This window comes from Rhamphochromis longiceps, linkage group LG10 (genome assembly GCF_057381845.1).
Source record: "Rhamphochromis longiceps isolate RC_006_pf linkage group LG10, R_longiceps_female_GT1.1, whole genome shotgun sequence".
Lineage (NCBI taxonomy): Eukaryota > Metazoa > Chordata > Actinopteri > Cichliformes > Cichlidae > Rhamphochromis > Rhamphochromis longiceps.
The window spans coordinates 6605848-6631875 of NC_140566.1; the positions used below are offsets into that span (position 1 = coordinate 6605848).

General features: G+C 41.9%; 2 protein-coding genes across 2 annotated transcripts in view; one reads left to right on the top strand and one right to left on the bottom strand.

Moving 5' to 3' along the window:
* Positions 1 to 26028, bottom strand: part of ntm (neurotrimin) — a 482200-nt gene that overhangs the window by 305990 nt on the left and 150182 nt on the right. The window lies entirely within an intron of this gene.
* LOC146660225 (G2/M phase-specific E3 ubiquitin-protein ligase-like) lies at positions 140 to 17813 on the top strand. The gene is made up of 4 exons (XM_085421597.1): positions 140 to 147; positions 16453 to 16698; positions 17242 to 17549; positions 17671 to 17813. Exons 1-4 carry the CDS (start codon positions 140 to 142, stop codon positions 17811 to 17813), a joined length of 705 nt encoding a protein of 234 aa, XP_085277723.1.

Genomic DNA, 26028 nt, shown 5'->3' on the forward strand with positions numbered 1-26028 from the left:
AAAATTTAACTGCTATGTTGTATTTTTCCCGGGCACAAAATTATTAATGCACAGATTCTCATATGACAATAACATAAAAAGCATTCTTGGTAACTTAGCTATGCTTCTAGTTTACAAGAGCACTATTTATATTTGCACCATGATATGGTGAGTAATTCCCCTTGTGCAAGCTGAGGAACATTTTGCTGTGGACTGAAAGCTTTGAAAACATTCCTTTGAGAATCAATTTTGATGTTCAGTGGTGTAACACATTTTCTGTTGATCAAGTCCTCAGTGCGGTCAGCCTCGAGTCCCACATCATTAAAACTGATACAAAGTGGCCATAACAGCTGGCCAAAGAAAAGCAATCAAAGTTAGTGGAGCAAGAATGGCTTTTAAAAGGCTTCACATTTTGCAGTATCCTTTAAAGAAATCCATAGACGAGGAGCGTAATTTATTTTCACACTTCAGATTCTACCAAAGAGACTTTATATAAATGAAAGTTTGCAAGTTTGCCATCCCTAGTGTCCCTGCCTGTACAATATCACACCTCTTCCTTTACAGCAAACGTGAAATAAGACACACACAAAAAAACCCCTGCTCATCAAATAATGTGTGAAGCATCTCCACTTTAGCATGATGATTGAAGGTTGTTCACCCCCTACTGAAAGTCATGTTATTCCATTTTTGCTGTTTAACGCTGCCTAAAAAGCTGATGCCTCTGGATGCATGGTTACAGGTTCAAAATGTTTTGAGTGAAATTTGTTTAAACCAAGTTCTCTGTTTTGCTGAAGTTTGTCAAGTACTGGCTCACATTTAGTTCAAGCCCCCTGAATGAATGACAAGCAATAACTGCTGTTAGTTGAAACAGGTCTTAGCAAAGCAATGAACAATAATTCAGTTTCCTCTTTGAAAGAGCACAAACATCACAACAGAAATGTGACCTTCAAGCACATGAGATTATGCAGAATTTTTCAAAAACCTATTCAAATATTCATAACACTTTGCTCTCAGACATTTTCTTCGGCAGCTTACTTTTTTCTGCAAGGTAGCTTTACTCATTGGAAGCCCCTTTGTGAACTTGTTGCATTATTCATCAGATGCACGATGCACATTATAATGCTGCTGAATGCAACCCCAATGCAATTACATGACAAATATCTTAATATGTGTTTGGCATAGCTGAGACTCCATGCCCAGATGTCTATACATTCACAAATACACATGCAATCAAATGAATACCTAAAACTATAGGTGTATGAAGCACCCACGCTTTGTGCAAGCCTTCAGGGAAAAAGAAATATTATACTTTGACAACCCTTGTAAAACTGCAAGAGCACAGTCCAGAAATGCATTCATACGCAGATTTCTTCATAATACACAAAGTTACACTGTCACATCACAGGTTCCAGTATCCTTGTTTCTTTTAAGATGCTTTTTAAGAAGGTTTTTGCATCACACTTGCAACACACCTGGCACTTAACAATGTGTGCACTTTCTATAGGCACACTCTTAGAGCAGGGCGATATGGCCAAAAATATTTATCACGATATATATTTTAAAATTTGCGATAACGATATAACTGATGATATAATTGATGCGGGACAAAATACAACTCCACAACTTTACTACTGCAAAAAAACCCATCCATTTATTTTCACTTAAGCAGCTGTTTTTTATGTGCATTAAAGCTATATAAAAATTTAACAGTACAAATGCAAATTCCTTCCTGAAAGTTTAACCAAAAGGCATTTCCAGTAGAAATGGGCTGACATATCCTGAGCATAACCATGTTTAATATCCACTGAAGTTAAAAAGAGGTGCCTTGAAAAGGGTGCAGAGAGAGCTGAGGGGACTGATAAGGTATGGGAAGGAGAGCTATAGGCAGAAGATGGAGAACCAGCTTCAACAAAACAACGTTGGTGAAGTCTGGAGAGGCCTCAGAACCATCTCGGGCCACAAACAGCAGAACTCTCTGCCTGGGAGGGATGTGAGATGGGCAAATGAACTGAATCATTTCTTCAACAGATTTGATTCAGCCATGAGGCAGTCTGCAACATCGGCTGCAGACTCACCCACCCCCACTGCTGCTGTTCCACCTCAGACACTTCACACCTCCTCTATTCACCCTGCTCACTCCCCCCCACCCCCAACTGCAGCATCCAATACACACTCAACACAAGGCTCCAGCCTGTCTCTCTCAACCACCCAGGTTAGGAGGGAACTGAGGAGGATTAATGGCAAGAAGGCAGCGGGTCCAGATGGCATCAGCTCGAGGGTCGTCAGGTCCTGCACGGACCAACTGTGTGGGGTGATGGAGCACCTCTTCAACCTGAGCCTGAGGTTGGGAAGAGTCCCACAGCTCTGGAAAACCTCCTGTGTTGTACCAGTGCCAAAGACTTCACGCCCCAAGGACCTCAACAGCTACAGGCCGGTGGCTCTGACATCCCACCTGATGAAGACCCTGGAGCGGTTGGTCCTGGCTCAGCTTCGGCGCCTAATAAGCTCATCACTGGACCCACTTCAGTTTGCCTACCAGCCTGGCATTGGAGCGGATGATGCCGTCATTCACCTCCTACATCGTTCCCTCGCTCACCTGGAGACCGCTGGAAGCACTGTGAGAATCATGTTCTTTGATTTCTCCAGTGCCTTCAACACCATTCTTCCCTCGGTTCTAAAGGACAAGCTGGTGAACTCTGGAGTGGACCATCACCTCACTACCTGGATCCTGGACTACCTCACCGACCGACCACAGTATGTGAGGACTCAGGGCTGTGTGTCGGACAGGGTCGTCTGCAGTACGGGGGCCCCACAGGGAACGGTTCTGGCTCCGTTCCTCTTCACCATCTACACTGCAGACTTCTCCCACAATTCCACCCAGTGCTTCCTGCAGAAGTTCTCTGATGACTCTGCAATAGTCGGCCTCATCACTGATGGGGACGACAAGGAGTACAGAGGTCTGACCCAAGACTTTGTGGACTGGTGCCAGCTGAACTACCTCCAGATCAACGCCAGTAAAACCAAGGAACTGGTGGTAGACTTCCGCAGGCACAAGCATTCTCCACTGCAACCACTGAACATCCAAGGTATGGACATTGAGGCTGTGGACAGCTACAGGTACCTTGGTGTTCATCTGAACAATAGACTGGACTGGACTCATAACTCAGACGCCCTCTACAGGAAAGGGCAGAGCAGGCTGTACCTGCTGCGGAGACTCAGGTCGTTTGGAGTGGAGGGCCCACTCCTGAAGACCTTCTATGACTCTGTTGTGGCTTCTGCTATCTTTTATGGTGTGGTCTGCTGGGGCGGCAGCATCTCTGCTGGGGACAGGAAGAGACTGAACAGGGTGATCCGAAGGGCCAGCTCTGTTCTAGGATGCCCTCTGGACCCAGTGGAGGTGGTGAGTGACAAGAGAACGGCGGCTAAGCTGTCATCCCTGTTGGACAACATCTCCCACCCCATGCAGCAGACTGTGACAGCACTGAGCAGCTCCTTCAGTGGGAGACTGCGGCACCCACGGTGTGGGACGGAGAGATTTCGCAGGTCTTTCCTCCCCACTGCTGTCAGACTCCATAATAAAGACTTTAACTGATCAAGCACACACATCCATACATATGCAATAATACTAAGTGCAATAATCCTTTCTGTCATCGTTGTATTTTTACTCAGTTGTATATAGTATTTGTATTTGTATTCTATTTTTATCTTATTGTATATTTATTTTATTTTATTCTACTGTATATAGTATTTTATTTTATTCTATTCTGTACAGTTGTGTACTGTATTTATTCTTATTGTATTCTAATTTTTGCCTCATAACTTTTGCACTGTCCACTTCCTGCTGTGACAAAACAAATTTCCCACGTGTGGGACTAATAAAGGTTATCTTATCTTTGCAACATTAAACTGCAGTGTGCCAAATAAAAAAGTCAAATACGTATTTTCCAGACCATAAAGTGCACGGGATTATAAGACACATTAAGCGAAACAAAGCAGTCAGATGAATCAAACTTTATTCAACTCATTCTTCTTGCTTCCTCCACTTCTGTACCATTGATTCATTAATGCTGTATTCTAGCACAGCTGCTCTATTTCCATGTTGTTGCAGTATATTAATGACTAACCTTCTATTGTGGATGGATTATCTCAGTTGTTGTCCTGACTGAAGTTTGGTCCGTTTATAGCATCCTGCCATGCGATTGCATTTGTCTCTTACCATCAGGAACCTTCACGTTAACGTTTATCGAGTGGAAAAGTGTTAGCGTTCATCCTCCAGCTTCACTGTTTCTGTTATGCAAACATAGCTGTGTTGCTAGCGATCACGTAGCACATCATTATATACCACCTAGTCCAACTTCAGTAACCTTACAAACGTCACTGCTGTTTAGTTTCCTGTCTTCATTGATGTTGGAAGTGATAGCAGAGCTGTACATTTGAATTTTTTCAGAAATCTCTCAGTCAGAACATGCTTAGGTAACTAGCGAAACTAGCAAGCTAACTTCCGCTAACTTCCTGCTAACTTCTAACTCCATTAAATGTAATAAATTCTGTTTTCATGGATGCCTGGATGTTAAACTTCATAGTTACACCTGGTAAAGCAGCAATGCTGGTCATTTTATTAAAGATGAAAGAATTTAGACAATTTTTAACTCTCAGTGATGCTGCAGTGTTCGTTTGACTTTTGGACCTGAAGCGGATGGACCCAGATTACTCCCAGATTTACGAGCACCTTAGTCCGACAAATACGGCAATAACGACGGCCTGCTTGCATGTTCTACAAAAAAAAGTGCTTTGGTGGGTATCTGACGGACAAACACCAAACCAGTTCCACATCACTGAAGTGGCACCATTTTTACAAACCAATTCTGGTTCATCCGTTTCACTCAACAATCCGTTTTCTCCCTTCTCATTCTCCATTGCCGCCATGCGTTTTCGACCATGTGCGTATGAAAACAAAGGCACTGTGCATACGCGTTTTACCCATATTCTATCGCGATATTTCATTTTCTTATCGTTGCCTAACATTGTACCGGTGGCTGTAGCTCAGGTGGCAGAGCAGGTCAGCCACTAATCAGAAGGTCGGTGGTTCGATCCCAGGCTGCCTCCTGGCTGCATGCCAAATATTCTTGGGCAAGATACTAACCCCATGTTTACCTACTGGTGGTAGTCAGAGGGCCCGGTGGCGCCAGTGTCCGGCAGCCTCGCCTCTGTCAGTGGCGCACTGACAGCTGTGGCTACAACGTAGCTGCCATCACCAGTGTGTGAATGACTGAATGTAGTGTGAAGTGCTTTGGGGTCGTTAGGGACTAAAAAAGCGCTATACAAATGCAGGCCATTTACTATTTTATTACCGTGAACAGTATAATATGGCCCAGCCCTACACACTATAATATATGTGCTATTTTTAGAAACAACAGTGCAAAATATAGTAACTACAAATTAAATAAGGAGAGATCACTTGATGGAATTGAATATGATTTACTGAAATAGAGAAGTTAATGTATTTGGCGATTATACTCCAATGCTGCATCCACCTGAGGACCTGGACTTCGCAGGCTAAGTGGGCCGGGTGCTCCGAAAGCCGGGTGGACCAGAAATGAGCGACTGAAATTGGACGGTCTAGCCTTCAGAATTACATCACGAGCTCTCTCGGTGGAGTGAAACTCTGTCAAATGCTCCTAGCTATCTAAAATACGGGCCAATCTGGGTTACAGTTTTTCAATTTTGTTGTCCAGGTGGAAAATCGGGAGAAATTTGTGAGAATGGTGGCACTGAAATTCAGGATTGGCATGTATGTCTGTAAACCCAACGGGAACAATGCAGCAATTCACAACGCGAGTGATATAAGAGCCGGAAAGATAAAACCTGTCTAACCTAGTTGCATGGCATCTATCTTGAGCTATTCTGACCCAGGCTTACTGTCTACTCATGGGATTATTTCTTCTCCACATATCAATTAGGTCTATCTTAGTTAAAACATGAGACAAGACGTTGGAGGACTCGAAATGTGTTTCCTTGCCGGTTCTGTCCAGGGTATAATCAACACAGCAGTTCCAATCTCCACCCCAAATAATACATTCACTGGAATCTATAACACTTAAATTGTCTTCCAATATTTTAAATTGATATTTCAGTTCTGGACCATAATTTGATGAATACACATTAATAAATTGAATGACAACACCATGAATTTCTGCCTTTACTCGTAAAATCCTTCCATTAATATATTCTGCACTTGTCAAAATCTGGATGTCCAGAGTTGGTGAAAATAAAATTGATAGAAGGAAGAAAGAAGGAAGAAAAGCAGTGAAGAAGAAAAGGTATATAAGAAATACCGAGTGATGTCTGATCTTGCGATTAATATAAAGATTTCACATTTTCCTCAAATTACTTTTAACCGCTCTTTTCCCCCGTCCAAAATTAGTTACAAGTTTCCTTAAACAATATCGCTTCTTCTCATCCAGGAGATCCACACCAACAACTTTCTGTATTGTCTTCACAGACTGAATAAACTTGTCAACATAAAAGTCTGCTACCAAAACTGATCTCCCATATCGTCCAAGAAAGAGTTAATTTCTTCTACAAAGGTTTTGGTTTACATATTTTCAGTTTGGGAAAACGCTTTCCCCAACAGAGAAACAATCTGAATCCGATTCATAATTGTACTCTATGTTTGCCACACTGTTATCATGGCAACAAGCCTGCATCGTAGATTATCTCTGTACCTTTATGCCCAATCCAACCTGTTCAGCTTCTTCCACAGTCTCGCAATCATCTTTCAACCTTTCCTTATTATTACCACATTATAGCCACTGAAACGTGCCTGGTCTTTGCATCTGAACTACAACTAGGCTGAGGCAAACCCTCCAACACAGACCTACAAATGCCAGCTGACACACAGTTCGTGTCACCATTGGTGTCTGTTGTACCAGTGTCCAGCAGCGGCCCTAGACTCCACTTTCTCCACACCACACTCATCAACTGACTCAGGCTACATCAACACTAGCCCGGATAAATTTGAAAACTCTGTTTTTGTCTGAAAATGCTCCGTGTCCATCGTTTTCAGTCGTTTTCACAGCGTTGTGCGCCCACATTGAAACAGCCGAAAATGCTTACGCTCCAGTACTGCACATGCGTGAAACGCAAGATGATTCGACCTACCTCATTTCTGTCTGCCGTTTATTTACTTTCCGGCTCTCTGAAATGTCACGGCAAAATGTTGAGGAAAAGCATAGAGTTTTTTAAATGGACTAACAATGAGGTGGAGTTGTTGCTGCGAGTAACACAAAAGTACAAAGTTGTAAAAGCGAGTGAGAATTAAAGAATTTGAAGAAAAGCTATCTGGAGGATGTACAAACCGTTATTAATCTTTAATAGGGCTGTCAAAATTGAGAGCAAACAAAACAACTGCTGTATAATGCGCTCTGCCGTCTTAGTTTAATTGGTCACATGACTGCATCACATGACTAAAACGTGTAATCGTTTTCGAAAAGGCTTGCAGACGAATGGTAAAGGCTTGCAGATGTAAAAAAGCGGAAGCAATTTATTGCGATTGTGCAGCTTTCAGACTTGATGCTGGTAGCTAGAATTTGCAAAAGGACAGGCTGTAGCGCTAAGAGAATGTGATGCAAGATCTGTAACGCCTGCTTACGCGGTAGAACTTCATGGACTGGGATCAAAATGGGATTGACAAAAATGAAATTTAAATGATTTAGAGGCCACTAGTAAGCAAAATTACATGGACACGACTGCATGAAACAGAATACTTTGAACTTACATACAGATTGTAAAGGCTTGCAAATGTGAAAAGCCTAAAGGAAGCTCTTACAATTGCACATTACTGGGCTGAATGCTAGCAGCAAGAATTGCCAGGAGACTGGAAGAATGGAATGCAGAATCTGGTACTCCTGCTATTACATAAGAGAACTTCATAGACAGGACAGGGATTATTATGGAATTGAAGAAAATGCTGCCTAAAATCAAAATGATTGAAAGGCTAGCACGCAAAATGACATGGATGGAAGGAGTCTGAAGAGACTCTTTTCTTTTGCACCAGTCAATAAAAACAGAGGCCAACTTGAGAAGACAGCATTCCCAAGGTGGAAAGCCGACTGAACGAGATTTTAATCACAAAAACTTGTGATTAAAAAGGCAAACATATGCTTGTCACTTCTGTTTAGTTAAAACAAGGATAAAAGTATTTTGACAAGAATGTTTATGTGGGGTTTTTTTTACGTAGTTACACCATAAAAATAATTATTTTATTACACCAGTGTATCATAGTTGCTAGAACATTTCCTTATATCAGCAAGGTTCGACAAATATCCAAGGGAGAGCGTCAAAATTACTAAATGCACTTGGGCGACCGTGGCTCAGGGGGTTGGGAAGCGCATCTGTAACCAGAAGGTCACCGGTTCAATCCCCTGGTCGTTGTGTCCTTGGGCAAGACACTTTACCCTACTGCCTACTGGTGTTGGCCAGAGGGGCCGATGGCGCGATATGGAGAATGTGAATGCGACAGTGAATGAATAGTGGCATTGTAAAGCGCTTTGGGTGCCTTGAAAAGTGCTATATAAATCCAATCCAGCATACAATAGTTCCCATTGTTCACTTTTTGCCTAGCTAGCTTCAGTTCATAACATCTCTACCTGTCACGGGTTGCTGGGGCAAGCCGTGTATGAATTGTTAAAGGACCCAAGATGCAGACTGTTTCGGAAGTGAGCGAGCTTTATTAACATGAAGGTGAAACAAGCAGGAACGTGGTGGACAAAACCAAAACCTAAGAGTAACCTAAACTGGGAAAAGCTAAGCAAAAACAAACCTGAAACCTTGAGACATGAAACAGCGATGCGGGGAGAATGCACAGGAAGCTGGAGGAAGATACACAGAATGACGGAGGGGAACAACACAGACGAACCAGCAACGAGGACGAGGGAACACACACTATAAATACACACACCAGTAATCAGGGGATGGGAAACAGGAGGGAAACACACCTGGGAGATATCACAGCTGACGAGGCAGGGGAACTGGAACTGCAGATCAAGGAAAAGGTAAGAACAAAACAGATTGCCACTTAACTGTACAACTGCGAAATACAAAATACGAAATGTGCTTTGCTGATTTAGCAACGCACTTTGTTACCCTTATAAAATTTTAGCCCTAGCTAATTTATTCAGCAGCATCCACATTAAAAACAGTAAAGACCGTGGCATTTATTTCAATATTAGTGGCTGTTTGTACTTGTGACCAGAGTGTAAGTTGATGCTTACTTTAAGATTACTTTATACTAAATCTTCTTTATTAATGTGGGAGGTGGTAGCTACATTAGCCTGCTAAATAAAAGGTTGGATTAATTTTCTTGTTATTTTTGTTTAGTTTTGTATTTATTTATTTATTTTTCGGGGTAGAATTTTAATCTTGCTAGAAGACATCAATCCAACTCTGTGTTGTGAGTGGATCAATATCTGTACCACTGTAGAGGTAGATAAACATGGATGCCAAGTCATGCCTTCAGTCCAGTTTCTACAGTGTGTGTATGAAATAAGAAAAAAAGAAATATGATTGGTGTCTTTTTTGTTCTTTACTCAAAGTAAAAAGTAATAGCAAATGTTTCTTTGTATGCCTCTTTGTAGGCGTATTTCATTTTAAAGAGCAGTAAAAAAAAACAGCATTCTAGTTTACGTACATTTTCCATTTTTTTCAAAGGCAATTTATAAGCATGCTATTACTTTATGCATTTTTTTCTTTCAAATTATGTTTCTGTTATTTGCGTTTGCTATTATACTCAACTCTTACATACACAAGCAACTTTAAACATATTCAAGTGGGCTAAATGGCTAGCTGTGATACTGTGTTTTTTAATATGAACTGTGTAACATTTTATTTCATTTATAAAAGCTTAGCAACAGTTTAACATGTAAGCTGGTCACTACCAAGTGACATTAGCAACTTTCTTAAGGAACTGACAGTGTCTAAGTGTAGATAAATAAAACAAAGGGTACATAAATATGAATATAGTTTCTGTTTTGTTTTATAGGGCCAAGGGCCAAGTATCATGATACTTTCAACAAAGATGTCATCCTTCTTCCACGGCCATCAAGCAGTGTTGTTGTCAAGCATCGCACAAAACAACATTTACATGAACAAGGGCATATATTGAATGGATTTGAATTCCAAAAATCCTGGGACCAGAAAACTGTCTCTGAACAAATAAGGGACACCTTTGGAGATAAACTTTCTATTGATGTAAGGTAGGTTGTGCTGGCAGTCGAAACCTAATGCGACACAGCTTTTGTCAGTAGTCTTTTCGATATCTAGGCATTTCAAAGCTTTACATAACGATTTAAGTCAGAGAACAGGTAGACATGAGTCAGTAAACTAAACTAAAAGAACCAAAGCAGTTATCCTTTCTTGAACACTCCATTTTTGGCATACTTTTTTGACATTTGTACAAAGTTTACTTCTCTTACTACTGGTTTAAGTCTGATTCAAAGAGGAAAACAAGATTAGCTCTAAAAAAGTTATTGGAACATTTTAAGTAAAAGTAATTGTGAGAAGGATCTATTAACTCTTGAAATTTCTCACCCTATGGTAGCTGGGATAGGCTCCAACCACCCCACCTCTGATAAGAATAAGCAGAAGAGGTTGGATCGATGGTATTTAATGTTCAAATTCAATATATGTGAATTATTATTATTTTATTTCTAAGGATGATATTACAAGCTACAGCAGTGAGGAAAACTGTGAAGAAAACCCTGTTTCATCAAGGCAGCTGCGCTCATCATCTTCAGACAGTTTTGCCAGTTCAACAGCTGTCTTCCAACCAATCTCTGCTCCTACGCAATCTCCTGCCTCATCAGTTGGTAATGGAACATTATTAACGGGAACTCCTGCCTTTTATAGTTACCTTATCCTCAGCGCTCCGTGTGTCTGTGGCCTAGACACAGCTGAAGCCTGATTACAGCGTCTGGGCACCGAGCAGCCTCGATAGCCTAGAAAGGTGCTAACCGCTAGGCTAACTAGCAACAAGATGCCTTCCCTCTCCACAGATGACTACCACAGCCTCCTGCAGAAGATTGCAGCACTGGAGACAAAAATTCATCGCTTAGAAGTAAACGTGGAGGTAAATGGACTGTGTGGAAATGAAACAACCTTGCCTTTGACTCAAAACAATGGCGATGAGCAAGCTAGCACACAGCTAAGGAGCACAGATAACATGACCAAGAAAGTAGACTTTGTGCACTATTATAAATCCTCAAGCGATAATCCCCCCTTGGACTGTCTTGGTGCAAAACCAAGACATAAATCATGTCTCCTGGAAGGGGGAGGACGTACCACAGGCAGGGCACAGCGAGCTGAAATCTCTGAAACCGACTGGCCTTCACTTCCTACGAGACAGAGAAGCTCTTCTACCCCTGTATACGAGAGGAAACAGGACTGGACAACCGTGAATAGGAAGGTTAACAACAAACCTTCAAAACAACTGAATGTGAAACTGCAGAACAGATTTGCTCCACTATCAAAGGACCCTGGATCTATATCGGACAACCATCCATCTAAAAGTAGCGAAGTAAGGCCTGAAAATCCACGGGGAAAGCTAAAGGCTAGGCCTGAAACGCTGATTGTGGGTGACTCTGCTGTAAAGGATGTACAAAGCATGTGCGGTAAGAACACTAAAGTCCTCTGCTTTCCTAACGATATGGTCAACATCCTGAAGGAGAGAATTCTTCAAATTGCAGATGAATATCCAACTGTGACAAACATTGTCCTGCATACAGGGTCAAACGATGTGTCCAAACAACAATCGGAGGTTCTGAAACGGGACTTTATTGGATTATTAAACACTGTAAACTCTCTGAATGCAGCTGTATTCATCAGTGGGCCTGTACCGCCGGTCAGAGGAGGAGACGAGAGATTCAGCAGGCTGTTTACACTGAATAAATGGCTTATATCAGCATGTGCTGACCACTCAGTGCATTTTATCAACAACTTTAATATTTTTTGGGAACGCAGGCATCTGTTTAAAGCAAATGGATTTAATTTTAACAAGTCAGGGGTGAAACTGTTCACCTCCAACTTGTTTTATTCCATACGTCATCCATCTGTGCTTGGAGCCAAGGCTGAGATAAACGAGGAGTTATCTCATAAAGAAGAACAAACAGTACTCCAAGAACAGACAAAGCCCAGCAGAAACCTTGAGGAGGAGCTCCATCTGCCCCCACCCGGGAAGAGCCTCAGAAAGGAGAGACATCTGAGGCAAGAAGAGGCAAGAAGAGGGGTCCCTATTTGCCTCCAACTCTCTCAACAACACCAACGACCAGGACCAGGATCTTCCCCAGTCCCCCAAACCCCTGACAGGCCATCACCCCCATCACCCTCCTCCCCCTCCCTTTCTCCCTCCTCCCCACACCTGAAATTCACTGAAGAGATGATGGAGCGGGTCAATGCTGGGCTCAGATCTACCCCCTGGCCCAATCCCTCTTTGTCCCCCATAAACCCCCCCACCAAAGCAGCCAAAGGTTCGCCACCGAGCCCCACCCTCAACAGAGCAATCGAAGTCACATTGCCCAGCCTCGCCCCCCTTAGTTCCTCCTTACCACCTTCATGCTTTGTCTCCGCAGTCTGATGTGTGATGTGTGGAGGGTCCGGGCTGCGAGGATTATGGCAGTGTTGACTTTTCCCAGGAGAAGCTGGGACCCTGTTTACTAGAAGGTTTTAAATTTCTGTACTTTTAGGTGACAGAAGGAGACATGTGGCCTGGTCAAAACACAGAGAGCTGCACTCTAAAAGATCTTTAAACATAGTAAACATACCTTGTGTGCCACAGACTGCTCCCAAACACGAGGGGACAAGTAATGCCTCTAAAACACTTAAGTTGGCTTTATTAAACGTTAGATCTTTAGCTGGGAAAACATTTTTAATTAATGATTTAATCACTGAGCACAGCCTTGATTTTATGTTTTTAACTGAAACTTGGTTGGACCAAAATAACAGTGGAGCTGTTCTCATCGAGACGACCCCTCCTAACTACAGTTTTATCAGTGAGGCCAGGGTGAGCAGGAGAGGAGGAGGGGTTGCTGTCTTATTTAATGAATCATTTCAATGTAAGCAGCTATCTCCTGGAAGTTTTCAGTCTTTTGAATATGTGGCTTTACAGCTGAAGGCCCCATCCAAAGTTGTGTTTCTTAATGTTTACAGGCCTCCCAAATACTGCACAGACTTTTTTAATGACCTCAGTGAACTGCTGTCTGTGATCTGTGTTGATTTCGACTGTGTAATTATTGTTGGGGATTTTAACATCCATGTGGACAACCCTCAGGACAAAGGGACTAAAGACCTGAGTAACACTCTGGGCAACTTTGGGCTGACTCAGCATGTAACAGAGGCCACACATAATAGAGGACACACTCTCGACCTACTGATCTCCAAAAGCCTGAGCATTTCAAACATTACTGTGTCTGATGTGGGCTTATCTGATCATTACTGTGTTTTCTTTGAAAGTAAAATCTCAGCCCACACAAATATATCAACAGCAGTGATCACAAAACGGTGTATAACTGAAGACAGTAGTGAGATCTTTAACCAGGTCTTCCCATTAACACCTGACCTGTCCAAAGGTTCAGTCAATGAGCTCGTCAATAGCTTTAATGCAAAAATGTTAAATGTAATGGACACTATTGCCCCCATTAAGGTGAAGGTTATCTCTGAAAGGAAAAAGTCTCCATGGAGAAACTCCACACTAGTGAAAAATGAAAAAAGAGAGTGTAGGAAAGCTGAGCGCAGATGGAGAAAAACAAACCTCCAGGTTCATTATGACATCTATAAAGAGAAACTTCACAATTACAATTTACAACTGAGGAGTGCAAGAAGGTCCTACTTCTCTGACATCATCACTAAAAACAGCCATAATGCTCGGGTCTTATTTTCTACAGTTGACAGGCTAACAAACCCTCCTGTGCCAGTGGCAGCTGAACTTCATTCAACCATGGCCTGCAATGACTTTGCCAAATTCTTCACAGACAAAATCCAAAAGATTAGACAAGCAGTTGGAACATCAACAGCAGATCCAGGATATGTACTGTGTCCACCGAAAAGCTGTTTAAACACCATCAAACAGTTTCACCCGATTAACAGCAAAGACCTGGAGGACATCTTAGGTCAACTGAACTCCTCCTCTTGCTGTTTAGATGTCCTGCCAACAAGTTTTTTCAAAAAGGTCTCAAAGACTTTAGAGTCAGACCTGTTACGGATCGCCAACTTTTCCTTAATGTCAGGTGTGTTTCCAGAACCACTAAAAACTGCTGTAATCAAACCTATACTGAAAAAGGACAATCTTGACAAGACACAAATGAAAAACTACAGGCCGATCTCAAATCTCCCATTTTTAAGTAAGATCATTGAAAAAGCAGTTTCTCAACAGCTCAATTACTTCTTAAAACAGAATAACTGCTACGATGCCTTCCAGTCAGGTTTTAGACAGAACCACAGCACTGAAACCACTCTGACAAAAGTGTTTAATGACATATGTCTGAACACAGACAGTGGAAAAATGTCAGTCCTAGTTTTACTGGATCTCAGTGCAGCATTTGATACAGTTGACCACAACATATTACTCAAACGACTGGAGAACTGGGCAGGTCTTTCAGGAACTGTACTAAACTGGTTCAAAAGATACTTAGAAAACAGGAAATACTTTGTATCAATAGGTAACTTCACATCTGAGCAGACAAGTATCACATGTGGAGTTCCCCAAGGTTCCATCTTGGGACCCCCTCTGTTTAACATTTACATGCTCCCACTGGCACAGATTATAAAGAACAACAAAATAAACTACCACAGCTATGCAGATGACACACAAATATATATCACAATGTCACCAGGAGACCGAGGCCCTGTACAGGCTCTTGGTAAATGCATTGAGGAAATTAATGACTGGTTGTGCCACAATTTTCTCCAACTAAACAAAAACAAAACTGAAGTAATAGTCTTTGGCGCCAAAGAAAAACGATTACAGGTCACCAGAGAACTTCAATCTATACATCTAAAAACCACAAACCAGGCGAGAAATTTGGGTGTAGTGATGGATGCAGACCTAAACTTAGAAAAACACATTAAGACAATAACAAAATCAGCTTACTATCACCTCAAGAATATTTCAAGGATAAAAGATCTGATGTCTCAACAGGACCTGGAAAAACTAGTCCATGCATTCATTTTTAGTAGGCTTGATTACTGTAACAGCATCTTTACAGGTCTACCTAAAAAATCAGTCAGACAACTACAGCTCATTCAGAACTCTGCTGCTCGAGTCCTCACTAAGACCAAAAAAGTGGACCACATCAGTCCAGCCCTGAGGTCTTTACACTGGCTGCCTGTCCGTCAGAGGATAGACTTTAAAGTTCTGATGCTGGCCTATAAAGCTCTGAATGGTTTAGGACCAAAATACATCAGTGACCTCCTGACCCAGTATGAACCTTCCAGATCCCTCAGGTCATCTGGATCCGGTCTTTTATCAGTTCCCAGAGTCAGAACCAGACACGGAGAAGCTGCATTCAGCTTTTATGCTCCTTATATCTGGAACAAACTCCCAGAAAGCCTCAGATCAGCTGAAACACTCAGTTTATTTAAATCCAGGTTGAAGACTCACCTATTCTCAGCTGCATTTGAATAAAGCACCAAATCCACACTTTTAAGCTTAAATTTCAAAACTTACACTAACTACTGATCTTATCTATTTCTGATTTTATCTGTTTTGATTTTATATACTGTTTTGTTTGTTTGTTAAGCTTAAATTTCAAAACTTACATTAACTACTGATTTTATCTACTGTTCTGATTTTATCTGTTTTGATTTTATATACTGTTTTGTTTGTTTGTTTGTTTGTTTGTTTGTTTGTTTGTTAAGTGGGTTTAGAGCTCTGGGTAGCTCCCCAGCTGGGTCTAGACTGGGTCTAGAGAGTATTTTAAATTCAGGGAATTTAAAATAGAAAGTAGCTCGTCCACAGAAGGACTGGTAGCTCCCCTTACGATAAGGGTGCAGATCGCGCGAACAGGTGTGGAATTAGAGCTCTGGGTAGCTCCCCAACTGGGTCTAGACTGGGTCTAGATAGTATTTTAAATTCAGGGAATTTAAAATAGAAAGTAGCTCGTCCACAGAAGGACTAGTAGCTCCCCTTACGATAAGGGTTCAGATCGCGCAAACAGGTGTGAAATGTGTGTGTTTAGTTAGTTTGTTTGTTTGCTTGTTTTAATTAATTTTAAATCATGCTTTTTATTTGTTTTTGTTTCTAATGTCTCTGTAAAGCACTTTGAATCACCTTGTTGTTGAATTGTGCTATACAAATAAATTTGCCTTGCCTTGCCTTGCCTTGCCCCATGAAAGTAGTATCTTACACAAATACAGCAGCACTTCAACAAACATTTCCTTCAGCCAGTTACCAGTGTCTTCATTGGAAATCTACCCTTCCACTAGTCAGCCTTCTACCTCATCTGCATCTTTAAGTGATCCAGTTCTGGTCCTGACGTGCCAAAATACCTCAAGCTCACCCTACCAGACCAGGAATACAGAGAATCATTGTTCAGCATTACCCTCTACATCAACACACAGTCAATCTGTAAACTACGATAACTACCTTTCAATCATGACTCCACTATCTGACAAGTCTTCTGGTGATGAGGAACTTAACCAGGCTATATTAGCAAGCTTGCAGAGCGAAAGGTTAGTTTCAAATACAGTAGCCAATTAAACACACCATATTTGTTGCAATCCAATTCTGTAAACAGTGTTGTGAAGGAGTGTAATACATCCTCAGATATTAATATGCATATATGATATTTATATTTGCTGTTAACAAAACCGTTTTTGAATAATGTCTACAGAGTCAAATTATAATGCTGTAATCCTGGCAAATTTTATTTTATTTGAAATAGGCAGCAAATTTTTAACAGAGCCAATCTGACAATGAAATTTACTTATTGTGCATTGAAACTCAAAAATATCATATGTTTCTTTGCTCTACTGCTTTCTAGCTCTCCAAAACATATAAACAATATAAAAAGCCACTGAGCAATATACTCCTTTGTACATTTTGCTTATGATTATGATAATTTCCTTTAGGGATTAATAAAGTATGCTGATTCTGATTTTGACAAAACTTTGTATGTCCTTGTAGCCCTTGTATGTGAATGTTTTTACTGATGTTCTTTTCAATATTTTTTCTTTTTTTTTTTCTTTTCTTTTTTAATCCTACAAGACTTCAAGTTGTTTGGTATCAGCAAAAGATATTTTGGAGGAACTTTCTGCAAAAATAAACCAACAGAAGAAATGCAAGTTCAACATTAATAGATCAACAGTCCTGGATGGAGCAATTAGAGGTTTTAAACGAGCGACATATGATCCATGCCACACAATTTCTGTCAGATTTTCTGACGATATGGGAGTACCTGAAGAGGCTGTTGACTTGAGTGGACCAAGAAGAGAATTTCTAAGACTTCTGATCAAAACTTTGCCCCTGTCTCCAATGTTTGAGGGTGAAGAAGGCAAAATGAACTTGGCGCTTGATAGTGCTGGTATGTATTGATTTTAGGCTGATATCCCTGGAGTAATGCAATAAAAAAAATAATTTTTATGAAGTTCTTGTCAAGCGCTTTCATGCATCTATTGACATGTAATGTTTTTCATTATTTCTAGCCATGAGGGAGGACAGGTACTTCATTGCAGGCAGAGCCATTGCAGTAAGCCTTGTACATGGTGGTCGACCAGCAGGCTTTCTGTCCTCAACACTCTTCTCTTGCCTTGTTGATGGCCCAGATTTGGCTAAACAAGTTTTTTAAAAGATGTTGCCAATAGTGACCTGCGTGAAAAAAAAATAATTAAAAGGGTAAAACTGATTTGTCAGTTGTTGGATAATGTTTTAGTATTGTGTGCATTTCGTTCTACTCCATGTATTAATTGGGGCCCATTAATTTTAAATGTTTTAATTTTTTTTATTTGAAGGTTAAAGAGTGTAAATCCTTTTAAGATCTGATAGTAGCAACTGAGCCACTTCAGGAATACTTAGCCAATGCTGGCTGCCTGAGGCCACTGCGGAGATCAAGACAGAATGCAGAAGCTGGGGACAATTCTTGCCTTCGCCACTGGAGCCAACACTGTTCCACCAATTGGCTTCTCTCCACAACCGTCCATTGAATTTCTTCACCAAGAGCCTGATGCACAAACCATGTTTAAACTACCCATTGCAAACACGTGCACTTACCACTTCATACCTCTTACAAAGACTTTCAGGAGAATATGGACTTTGCATTAGGTAATACACATGGTTTTGGAATAGCTTAATTCCTGGTTAGGTTAGTATGCTAATCTGAGCTTTGCACTCAGTTAAATTAACGAGTGTCAATCATTAAACAATTCTAAGGGGGGGTTGGTTTGAATATCATTGCATTTTCTTTCCCAGACATCAAACAAAAACTGTTCCACCTAAAACACCAACTAACACACTTGAGACCAAGCTGAATTTACTTTATGTTGCCATATTTCATATTTCACCCACCTATTTTTGATTGGAGGCTCTGTTTTTGCATTGACCTTTTAACAAATGTTCATTTGCTTCAAGTCTTTTTGCTTGTCAGGGTACCTTTCTACAAGTATACAATAGTTATAAGGACTAACATAATTAAATTCAGTTTTTTTTTTCATTGCATTAATTTATGTGCATTGTGATTATTTTTGTTTTCTAGCTTTGTACTTGTTTGTTGCTTTTATTCTCTGGTGTTCTTCAATATTGTTTATCTGACACTTCTATTCTATTTGATCAGTGATCCATGTTTGATGTATTTACTGACTGTATTAATGTTAATGTTATCAGTTTGAGTCATCTTGTTCCAAGACAATACATCTGGTGATTGTGATTACCAAAAACCTCAATAGAAAGTGGTTGTACAAATTTATTTTTTCTTTTAACAAGGTGTTTTAAAACAAAACATGGTTGTAAAATCTCAACACACTCACATAATACAACTCATAAATTCTTTAAAATTGTATACAAACTGTCAACATGCATGTAAAGGTTGATAGTAGGATTCTTGATATTTAAAGCTGTGACTAAACTTCTAATAATACTGAACTAACAACAGTCTTGGCACTGTATTCTTTTTAAGCTGCACAACCACAATTACAGTAAATGAAATTTTTCCAGAGGCCTTATTGATATTTTAGGATTGTCTCTCAAAGAAAAAGAACGAGGTTGCAAAATAAATTTATATCGTTATTGCCATCATCTTCAAATGGATCAAAGGTCGAATGGATCAAAGTTGAAGTGTAGCCATCATGGTGTCACTGATATTTCCATCAGTGACACCATGATGTTAATTGATGGAACAACGACATTATTGTTTGTCTCCAGCTCTGGCAGTGGTCTGCATTCATCAATACCAAAGTCATTTTCACAAATACAATTCATATTTGGGTTATGTATTCCTGCATTGTTGATAATGCCCCTTTGCCACAGCTGAAGAGGGGTTTGCCCTCCTTGTGTTGAAAGTCTATGGTTATTCCACTGGTTCTGAAATTCTGTGGCAGCTCTTTGAATATGTGGCAAATATATATAATGAAGACAAAATAAATGGACCTCATTAAGTGAATCTAATACACCATGCTCCTCCATAAAATTGAAAAGATTAACAAAATGATATGAGACCACTCGATTTAATTCTGCCCATAATCGCTCAATTCTTTGATTATGCACAGACCTGCCAGTGATAACACTATGCCTGTTCAGTCCTTGCCTGTAAAGCATGAAACGGGCAACACCAGTGTTTTCTAGTCCATGATCACATCTCACTCTGGATGGCATTCCAAAGTTCTGAACACCAACCATGAAGAGTGACAAAACACTTGATGCCCTGTTGTTATCTAAACACGCAAGGTAGATGATGGTTCTACTGAAACCATCCACACAGCCATGGAACACCATCCTCCATCTCACAAGTTTGTGGTTTCCATCTATATGCCTATAGAAAAATGAAACAAGTATAAGTTATGTATGGGGAAACTATGACATGGTCAAGGATATGCACAAGTTTGAGTAAATAAAACAATGAGTTATTTTGCTTTAGATATTCCATTTCGCTATAGAATTAGAATCAGGACTGTTTTTCTGTTAGAATTTTCTCACCATAACTGATTGGGGGAAAGGAACACTGTACAGTCATCGACGTATTGCATTGCGTCTTCTGAGGGAACATCCAAAGGGGTCAATTTCTTGTAGACTTTGTCTTACATGCCACCTTTGAATGCGTAACCCACGTGACCTCAAGCTGCCATGCACATATCGTTCACCTGCATTTGTGGTATACTGAAGAATTTCCCTAACAACCCTGTTCAGGTTTTCATTGGATAATGTTGCATAAGTCGGTGGCTCAATGCCAAGCTCCTCTCTGTGCCTGTACAGAGTACGGGAGCTAACCCCTAAGCATGTTGCAATGCTTTGCCAGTTCATTCCAAGAGATACTAAATGAGATATTTGCTCTCTTGAAATGCTGTATCGCGGTCGACCTTGAGAGCAAGTCATGAGAGGTGGAGGTAGCAAGACAAGTCTGTTCTCAGATGTAGTTCCTTGTCTTGTTTCATAAGCAGTCAGTAAAAAATTTAGCCATCCATTTAAGGACTGTAATGTATTCACTGCTTCTCTGTTTCTTGCATCGTCAACAAATCTTGAGATGGACAAAATTCCAGATAAGGTTTGAATGTGATCACCAAGTTCTCTATGGAGCCTCTGACGAACAAAAGAATCTGTAGCTTCTCTTTGAATTTGTTCCAAACATTCTAATACATTATTTAAAAAAGTTCTAATGTCATTTTCATTACTACTTACTCGACAAATTAACTGCAATACTAGCAAAGAAAGCAGGATGACTTTGAACAGCTTCATTGCTTGGTTCTTCTGGTTTAGGTCTGGGTATGTCAAGTAAGTTCTCCAAGTGTATTACATTTCCTGGTTTAAGAATGACTTCCTGCTTAAAGGATGAACTCCCTGTTATAGGAAATGCAGATGTGAATGTCAGAGTGTATGTATGCAAGGGTAAAGGATAAACACTGGGATTGTGTATATATATATATATATATATATATATATATATATATATGTATGACTAGAAAGGGCTGCACCTGCAAGGAGAATAAATATATGTCACCATAAAAATATGTAGCATTAAGAAAAATAGAATACGTGTGTGAAAGGAAGATTAATGGATGTATGTGAGAGTGAATATACATGGATATGAAATAAGAATATATGTATGTGAGAGTGACAATACATGTGCCTGAAAGAAGAATATATGTATGTGAGAGTGAAAGAATGAATTTTGGCTTGACACAGACTCAGAGACGCGGACTAAACACAGAGACCTTACTACACTAAAGGGGATACACAAGCAGGGATGACACCAAACAGAGGGAACACAACAAAACCCTGGGAAACCCAAAACAACAGTCACAATACATAAAACTACCAAAAGTAAAAGTACACAACCAAAAACACTGGGTAACAGACCAAGAACCATGACACTACCACTTCGAAGCTAAAATGCAAAAGCTTGGGCTATATGGATAAGGGACAAATTGGATAATCTGCAAATACAATAAGGCCATGTCCACATAAAAGCACAAGTTTTGCTATGTTTATTGTCCCGTAAGTATATCAATTTACCTTTGGGAATGTTCCCCATGGAATCATATCAAAGATCGTTTTTCTTAATACTAAACCACTTGCAAAGCATTTTTGTCCCTATTAATAATTTAGTCCAAAAAACATGGCGGAAAAGATCCAGATCTACAAATTCCTATTTGGGGAAGTGCAACTTATATTCTGCAAGATGTGCGCTCATACATTTGTATATACCTGCTCCTAGAAACTTAAAAAGAGAAAACAACCCCAAACTATGACAGTAATAATTGTCACACATCACCCCACATGCTTGCAGCAGTGATATAAACAGCACCAGAAGCCCCAGGTTTAAGATTAACATGTTATGAGAAGGGAACTTTATAGCTTTAATTCCAGATTGACTAATAGGGAAAAAGAAATAAGAATTGAGTATTATATTAATAGGCTGAGATTCAGTTTTACTTTGAAAACATCACATGTCATGTCAAAGGCTCTGATCAGTGCGAAACTTATGGATCAAATCTGTTTCTCACATCCCACTCACATAGCACCCCTGGCTTTCTCACAAAGGCACTTTCATTTTCATTTGCACACTTCTTAAAGCAGAAAGACAGTCTGAAGCTCTCTGAAGCAGTCTACACTACACTGCCCAAGCCAATGATTGTAGAATGATGAGATCCTTGTCTCAGCACTCCCTGTCAAATAGATCAAACAAATAAATATTCTCATTTTAGACCTTTCTTTTCACTCTACCCACTCTGCCATCAGTCGGCCCTAGGTCCTTCAGCCTGTAACATTTGAGATAATAAGCTTCATCGCTGGTATGGTTCCTGTGATCATGACAACAGTAATACCAGTGGTAATATGGTTTTATGGGGTCTCTCATCCTGCCATCTGCTCAACTCTCCTGCACATCTCTGGCTGCTCAGGACCTGATCTGAACTCCCTGTGCCATCTGGCCTCTCCTGCTTAATCCCTCCCTTATTCCTTTTCCCTGTCGTTCCCTGTTAACCCCACAACATCTCTCCATTAATATTGTGTGTGTGTGTGCGCGGGCACCCTTAAAATACAGTAATATACAATCAGTGCATCAACTCAAATCAAATGCTCACCACATGACACTTTGCTTCTTTAACTTGTAGTAGATAACCAGTGCAGGGATCAGTTCAGTTGCTCCCTTTAGCAGTCACCATAGCATCCTCCTCTGTCACATCAATGCTCTGCTTGTCTTTCTTCACTACATCCATGAATATTCTCTGTCATCTACCTCTTTTCCTCCTGAGGTAGTTATATTTTCAACACTTTGTCCAACATATCCATTATCCCTCCATGGCATACTTCCAAACCATCTCAGCCTTGCTTCACTAATTTTATCTCCAAACAGAGCTCTCTCTGTTATAGTTATTTCTAAGATCTTTGTGAGGGCAACAGATCTTAAAAATGAATCAGTTTCCATAAGGGTTTACCCAACTTTTGGGGTTGGGGTGTGGGATGGGAATAGAGAACAAAATACACATACAGACTAGGGCTGGGCGATATGGCCTAAAATATATCGCGGTATACTTTGAAGCATGTGCGGTAACGATATATATCGCGATATATTCTTTTCTTCTGTATTTTTGCACTAAAAAGGTGCATTTAAAATCCTTTAAATTTCTCAAAAATCTACAGTGTGCCTTATGATCTGGTGAGCCATATGTATGAATTCTGGTTGTGCTTACTGACCTCGAAGCAATTTCATGTGGAACACGGCACTCAAAAATCTGTCAAAAATGTTTTAGTACGACTTTGGTAAACTACAAAGCCACACCGCTTGATGAATTGTTGCATGGATTGGATGGATTAAGCCTACCGTAGTCAGGAGCCTCACGGAGTAATCTGGGTCCAAAACTCCGTTCGGTTCAGGTCCCAAAGTCAAACAAACACTGGGGCATCACTAAGCGTTAAAAACTGTCTAAATTCTTTCATCTTTAATAAAATGGTCAGCGTTGCAGCTTTACCAGGTGTAACAATTAAGTTTAACATCCAGGCATCCATGAAAACCGAGCAGAGTTAGATGTTAGCAGGAAGTTAGCTCGCTAGTTTCCACCTAAACATGATATAGCATGTTCTGACAGAGGTTTCTGGGAAAAAAATAAAACATACAGCTCTGCTATCACTTCCAACATAAATGAAGACAGAAAACTAAACAGCAGTGACATTTGTAGGGTTACTGAAGTTGGACTAGCTGGTATATAATGATATGCTTATGTGATCGCTAGCGGCACAGCTATGTTAGCATAACATAAACAGTGAAGCTGGAGGATGAACGCAAACTTTTTTTCCATTCGATAAAACTTAACGTGAGGGTCTGATGGTTAGGGACAAATGCAATCACATGGCAGGATGCTGTAAACAGACCAAATTTCAGTCAGGACAACAACTGAGATAATCCATCCACAATACAAGGTTAGGCATTAGTATACTGCAACAACATGGGAACAGAGCAGCTGCGAGAGAATTCAACAGTAATGAATCAATAGTACGGAAGTGGAGGAAGCGCAGTTTTTGGCTTTCCTCGTTTTCTAAAACATGCTTTTGTCAGAGGTTGTGTGTGGAGGCGTGGAAGAGATGACCCAAACGCTGGACTCACGGTGCAGAAATGAAGAGGATTTATTGGAGGGTGAATGAACTAAACAGGAACGATGGAGTGACTGGCTGGCTGAAAGACTGGAAGAATGGCTGGCTGACTAACTGAACATACAGACGGAGGGACGACATGAACATCAACATCAATGACACGACAGAGAACTGGTGAAACCGAGGAACTTAAATACACAGGTTGAATGATGACAATGATTGGAAACAGGTGAGTACAGGGCTGAACATAATCTGACTAATGACACGGGAGACAAGCTGACACGGGAAAAAACAGGAAGTGAGAACATTAATGTGGCGAACTAAACTGAACATGAACAAACTGAAATCACTGGGTCAACGACCCAGGAACCCTGACAGTACCCCCCCCCCCCCCCCCCCCTTCAAAGGCCGGCACCCGACGGCCAAACGAAAAAGAACCAGAACAGGGCGGGCGGAGGGGGCCCAGGACGGAGGGACGGAGTCCACACAGAGACAGTTCAGGAGGGCGGCCACGTGGCCCGAGGCCGAGACGAGATAGTTCAGGGGGCCGACCGTGCGGACGGCAACGGCGGCGACGTGGACACAGTTCGGGAGGCCGACCGTGCGGAAGGCAACGGCGATGACTACAGCGCTGGTCCGGGGGCCGGCCGTGCGGAAGGCAACGGCGGCCACTCAGGCGAAGGAGACGACAGAGCAGTTCAGGGGGCCGACTGCGCGGAAGGCAACGGCGGCCACTCAGGCGAAGGAGACGACAGAGCAGTTCAGAGGGCCGACCGCGCGGAAGGCAGCGGCGGCAGCGAAGGAGACGACAGAGCAGTTCAGGGGGCCGACAGCGCGGAAGGCAGCGGCGGCTCTCCAGTGAAAGGCGTGCTGGCCATGGCCCGGTGGGCACAGGACCAGACGAGGCAGGACCAGGCGAAGACAGGGCCGGACCAGGCGAAGCACAGGCTGGGGCCAGACCAGGCGAAGCACAGGCTGGAGCTGCAGCAGGCGAAACAAAAGCCAGAGTCGAGGCTGGGCCAGACGAGGACGAAGACTCTGAGGCTGGGCCAGACGAGGACGAAGACGAAGGCTCTGAGGCTGGGCCAGACGAGGACGAAGGCTCTGAGGTTGGAGCCAGACCAGGCGGAGCAGAAGCAGAGGCCGACGCCAGACCGGGCGACGTTGAAGGCGATGCAGAGGCCGGACCGGGCGTGGGTGCAGCTGATGCAGAGGCCGGACCGGGCGTGGGTGCAGCCGAGGCAGAGGCCGGACCAGGCGAAGTTGAAGCCTCTGGCTGGAGACAGGCTGGGCCAGCGGGTGCGGAAACCCCTGGCTGAGGAGCGGCCGGGCCAGCGGGTGCGGAAACCCCTGGCTGAGGAGCGGCCGGGCCAGCGGGTGCGGAAACCCCTGGCTGAGAAGCAGGAGAGCTCACAGCTGGCTCTGGGTGCTGTGGCTGCAGGTCCGGGAACTGAACAGGATGGTAGACGGGCGACTGGGCTACGGACTGGACAGGGGCAGACTGGACTACAGGTGAGTGGACAGGGGCAGACTGGACTACAGGTGAGTGGACAGGAGCAGACTGGGCTACAGGTGAGTGGACAGGAGCAGACTGAGCTACAGGTGAGTGGACAGGAGCAGACTGAGCTACAGACTGAGCTAGTGACGGGGATAAAATTACGGCTTGGGCTAGTAAGGCCGGTGCCTGGGCAGGGGACAGTTCAGCTAATCTAACTAGGGATAGTGCGAGGGCGTGAAAGGCTGGGTCAGGAGGTGGATGAAGTGGT

What these genes read in the sequence shown, in the direction of transcription:
- LOC146660225 (XM_085421597.1), top strand. An exon ending in GCAAGCTTGCAGAGCGAAAG is followed by an intron (nt 16,699 to 17,241) that starts GTTAGTTTCAAA and finishes CAAGACTTCAAG; the next exon opens with TTGTTTGGTATCAGCAAAAG. An exon ending in CTTGGCGCTTGATAGTGCTG is followed by an intron (nt 17,550 to 17,670) that starts GTATGTATTGAT and finishes CATTATTTCTAG; the next exon opens with CCATGAGGGAGGACAGGTAC.